The sequence below is a fragment of the Limulus polyphemus genome, unplaced genomic scaffold (assembly GCF_000517525.1).
Source record: "Limulus polyphemus unplaced genomic scaffold, Limulus_polyphemus-2.1.2 Scaffold4825, whole genome shotgun sequence".
In the NCBI taxonomy this organism is placed as follows: Eukaryota; Metazoa; Arthropoda; class Merostomata; order Xiphosura; family Limulidae; genus Limulus; species Limulus polyphemus.
The window spans coordinates 54,608-60,193 of NW_013670435.1; the positions used below are offsets into that span (position 1 = coordinate 54,608).

General features: G+C 28.4%; 1 protein-coding gene across 2 annotated transcripts in view; it reads right to left on the bottom strand.

The window, feature by feature from the left end:
• LOC106471737 (actin-related protein 10-like) overlaps positions 1–5,586 on the bottom strand; it is a 41,477-nt gene that overhangs the window by 34,486 nt on the left and 1,405 nt on the right. For both annotated transcript variants that reach the window (XM_013932360.2, XM_022400345.1), the window contains exon 2: positions 2,053–2,125. In XM_013932360.2, the coding sequence (XP_013787814.1) occupies positions 2,053–2,125 (73 nt within the window). The remainder of the gene's footprint in view (positions 1–2,052; positions 2,126–5,586) is intronic.

Here is a 5,586-nt window from a genome sequence, read left to right on the forward strand (position 1 = left end):
AACTGTATATAATAAAACCTAAAAAAAATTATTTTGTTTCATATCCTTAACGTGCAAAATTTTTAAAGGCTTAGCAACCTACATCAAGCAGCAACCGAGTACAAAGGTCATAACTAGAAGAGATAATTGTTTGCTTTAGTTTTTTATTTACTGTTCTATGTGTTAAAAAAATAAGTTTAAGAACTTACTTCAAAATAACAATCTATATACATATGTAATGTATAATAACTGAAATGTGACTGTATTTTACAAAATACTAGTCCAATAAAACATAGCCAAAACAACTTTCTTTGTATAGACCAAAGCCAGTTTTATGTTATTTGATACGTTAACATGAGTGCACGTGAGTCGCATCATTGTAACTTCTGTATTGTTAGCCAGGCACAGCTGAAAGGTCAATATAATAAAAATACTTAAATGTATAATGTTATGAGATTTAAGCTTTTTAGTCTAAACATTTATGTTTTCATGTTATAATTTCTGTTTATTCTAGAATGAAAGAGGCAAAATTTATATTTATTTCCTAATTTTTATGGTGGTTACAATATCTGTCAAATATACTGAACCCATACAGAGATTCATTACTGAAAATAACAGATAAAATATAAAGTTTTTTCTTAAGAAACATTTGATAATTACCTGGACATTATAAAGATTTTGCATGTGAAATATCAAAATTTTCTGATGCATAAAAGTATTTTGAATCATAAAATTAAAATTACTTTGCATGTTAGACTGGTAACATGCAAAAGAATGAAAAAAAGGCAGGAGAAAAACATTGCTTCACAAACCTTAAGACTTAATAAAAAACAATTAACATTTTGCGTATAAAAGCATTGTAATGTTTACTGATAATGTGTCAAATTTTGTTAACATTCGCTTACTAATTTAAAAAGTTATGAAAACTATAACAAGCACAAAATGGTCACGAGGTTGGTACCAGGGACTGAGCCCATGCTGAAAGAGTTAATCAGCACTTAAGCTCTGACGCTTCCTTTGTTATGAGTCTTATGATATTCAGGCTTAATCTGACAAATCCTAGCACTCAAGTTTTTGGACAACTGGGATAGACAACAAATAACTGAATTACGTTTTATTTAAAAATGTATTTTAGAGAAGGTTTTCTCGTATATTTTACCTACATATATCATATAAATCATGAATGAAACATTGTTAAAAATTTACTTTCAACAAAAAGATATTTCAGAGTTTTATATGGTTTTGTTCATTTTGGTGTAAATTTAAGCTTAAAAATATTTGCCAAATCACCTTAAATTAGTGTTAGTTTGAACAAAGCACCTGCCAAAACATGAATTTGAATCTTTTTTAAATCTAGTTTACTAATAAGGCAAGTTAATGTAAGTACATGTAAATATTTCTTAAGTCTAAAATAATATTTCTGTTTTGGAATAGATGTTTCCAATATATTGAGTTAATTGTTCATTATATTCCAAGAGTTTTGTTTCAATGGTTCAGTTTTCACACTGAACTTACTGTTTTTGGAGTGCAGTTTTTATATAACATGTGAAGGATTCCTGTGAAAAACTAATGGTTTAACCTAAAAAACTTAATTTTTTTACAAAAGGTCATCCAATATAGTGTATAACAAAATACTTGATAATTTTGATAATGAAAATATCAAAAAATTTTGCATATAGGAATATTTTGTTTAAAATATTAATGAAGAACTTATGGAAATACACTGTATATGTCCTCTGTCTTTATACCCAATCATTGTTTTAAGAAATGATTTTAATAACTATGGGTAAAAACAAACCTATTACAAATATTCACATTATTTAAATAAATTAATCAAAAATTCCTGCAAACATTAATTCATTACTAACCAAAAGGTACATTACATGTATAACACTACCTCAAAATAAAGTACACTCTAAAGGTACACCCTTTTCTCCAAAATAAATATGATCACACAGTATTAAGAATAAACAACACTAGCTTACTACTGTAACTATAAATACTCAATAGCTTTGAGATTTCTGTGTTTCTCGATCTATTCAAATTTACATTTATGCAGATCTTTCTAATTACCTTTCCTGTATGTGAATTTTTCACTTGGCTTGGAATAATCCAACGAGGACCAGCTTCACGAGCAAACCCACATCTAAAAAAAGTCAAATATATCCAATAAAATTTACATTACTTTTACGTAATTACATTAAGCAACAACAGTTTTTCATTTAAGCTATAAGTAAATTCATAAAAAAAAGGTAAGGTATCTAACAGTTATAATACGATTTGATCATTTTATATCAACCTTTGTTGATAACTATTTTTGTGGTCTAGTTAGTTTATAGTTAGATTACATGTATGAAACAGAATAAACTCTCATAGCATTTTGATTTGCATATTTCATTATCTATTCATTTCAATAAATCTCTGAAACTAATGATGCTTCTTAAAAACTGAAGTTTAAACAATTCACTTGTTGTCAGTAAAGGCACCAAATTACACATAGTTTCATAATGTTTGTTCACAACATACATACCATCATTTAAATAAAATATATTGAAAACAAATCAACAAGTAATGGTTGGTCATTGGTCAAAATCAAACACTTTTTTTTCAGTAACTGAATGTGTTCAGTTATATTAACCTGTTCAATACTGATATGACTAAATGACAAATGTTTCTTTTTTTAATAATTTATTACAAACTTATTGTATTTAAATGGAAAAATCTGATCAAAATAATAATAAAATTAGTTTTCCAAGACACAGTACATTAAAGCATTACACATAGCCATCAGTTAGGAACACAAAAATGTTTACTCTGTCATAAAGTTTGACTAATGTATGTATATTTAACATACTCATAGTTTGATTTGTACACAACAATGGTTTAGCTTATGGAGGGAGGGTAGAGTAGGTGCACATGTGAAAAATTCAATTTGTATCCCCATAACTTAGTTTTTAATATAAATACTTTGCAGCTCCTGGAAAAACTTTGCTCACCATACAAAATTGATAATGAATATTATTATTTATTGAAAACCAGAACTTGTAAGAAGTAATGAAAAAATATGTTTTTCAGTAGCAGGATGTGCATTTAACAAGACATCAATTGAGAGGTATATGGTGCAAAATAAGTGTGCTTGAATTTGTTACTCATATATTTATTCATTGTTTAATAAGTATTCAGTACAAGCAGCCAACACTGTCCTTCTATGCAATTATTTTTACTTGGTCAAATGACCACCATTTGATTTTAAACATCCATTAACCTTAAACTAGAGTACAGTCAAAATATTACACCTAAATGAGTTAACTTTCCTGCTATTTGTGTTTGTACTGTATTTAAAATGCAGTAATTTACCTTAAATCAATAGAAAAATTAGTGCAAGAAGCATTTCATGTGTCCCAAACATAAGCATAGGTTAAGAGTCAGTTACTTTATACTACTGTAAGAACATTTGGTGCTACTATAACGTGCGGTCCACATAGATACTATCATAATCATCGTTTTAACTATCATTTATTTGCAATTGGCACCATTTATTATAAATACCATTACATAATGTTTTGGGGGAAAATATAATCAGAATGAAAAAAATTCCAACAATTAAAACTAGCAAAATTATAATCTAAATTTAAGGTATTCTCTTGGAACACACAACTCATCAAATTATTATTTGCTGAACAAAAACGTGGATAGATATAACTTATTTAGCAAGAAGTTATGTTTTTGTGAATCATTAAAATGGTGATGATGATAGTATCTTTGTAGACCATACGCTATAGTGGTACCAAACATTTTCACATAGTATATATTTACTAATTTGGTTCAAGCTATTATATAAATCAAATTAACATTGTTTCTAATATGGTCTCCAACAGAATTCTGAAATGTAAAAAACTGGCAATTATCATTAATGAAGATTGGTTATGAACCAAAATCTAGAAAAGTTAATAATTTTGAAAAATATGACAATAAACCCAACAAGCCAAAAGCATACATACTTCAAAAGCTACTTTTGTATTGCTAATATTTACTTGCATTTATTTACATTAACAAGCATGATTTTTCTTTCAAATTTCTTTCTGGAAAGGATTTTATTTGGTAACTGATGTGTACGAGACATATTTTTATCTAATCATTTTTTTATGTCTCTCAACTGCCATTTTAAGATTGATGGATTTGAAACCAGTCAAAACCTATGGATAATTCAATAGTTCTCTGCTATCTGTTATGTTTGGTTTTTAATTACTTATATGCACAGAAGATTAACACAATAAATACATTTACTTGTCTTAGTATAATTAATATTTTTGACATATTTTCAAATAGTAACTTAGTTCCTTCACTTAGCCAACTAATAACATATTCTTTGGCTAACGGTAAATCTCTCCGTTTTTCAGTTATATTAAAAAATATTTAATTATAAATATAATGTGAGGAAGTGCACTTTAAATGAGAAAATTATGTCATTTTCATTATGATTCCCAGTTCTTTGGGCCAACAATCCTAAACTCCACATGGGGGGAGGGGGAGGACATAAGATGCCCCATATGCTAAATTCATCTGTAATAATTTAGTACTGGGTCCTAACATAACATATGGACAACAAGAGACTATTTTGTCCTTCAATGCTGTCCCAGCACAATCATCTTCAGAGAAAAGAAAAAATTAAACACACTATAATGTCTTGTACTTTAGCATCTGACAGGTAAATTCTTGTCCAAATCCGTCTTTCTCTGTTCCCTGCTACAAACAACTTTATCATTATACTTGTTGAGAGAGAATTGCCCACTATGTATACTTGATGATCATCTCCTTTCTCACTGCAAGCGGCCAAAGGTTAAAATCTGTTGAAGACTGCTATCTCAATATTAATTTAACTTGCCTCTATAAGTCCTAAAAATTTCACTATTAAGCACTCTTGTAAACCAGCACTCTCCTCCTTATCTTTTCCCACAGTAACCTTTACCAAATCCTATCCATTTCTTTGTGGAAAGGTCTTCCTGATAATGTAGTATGTGTAATTAGTCTGAGTTCTCTTGATATTCTGTTATTCAATAAGTATATTAATAAGAGGACTATACTTATATTAGATGAACTTTTACTTTTTAGATTAGAAGGACCCTTTTTTTTTGCTATAAGATAAAAGTACATTTTATTATTTAATTTGTTTATATCTAATTATTACTAATAATAAGTAATAGTACATTTTTTTCATGTTACATAATATTAAAATTCGATGACGAGGAACCCACTTTGAGACTAATAATGGCTGGAGACGGCTTAAATGGGTAATGAAGAAAAACTTTAATATAAGTTTAACATGACAGCAAATGTACAACGTTTCAACAAGGTTTTGTCATCATCACATGATATCTACATAGTATTAAAATTCGATGACGAGGAACCCACTTTGAGACTAATAATGGCTGGAGACGGCTTAAATGGGTAATGAAGAAAAACTTTAATATAAGTTTAACATGACAGCAAATGAACAACGTTTCGACAAGGTTTTGTCATCATCAGGTCGTCAAGTGTCACCTGATGATGACAAATCCTTGTCAAAACGTTGTACATTTGCTGTCATGTTAAACTTATATTAAAGTT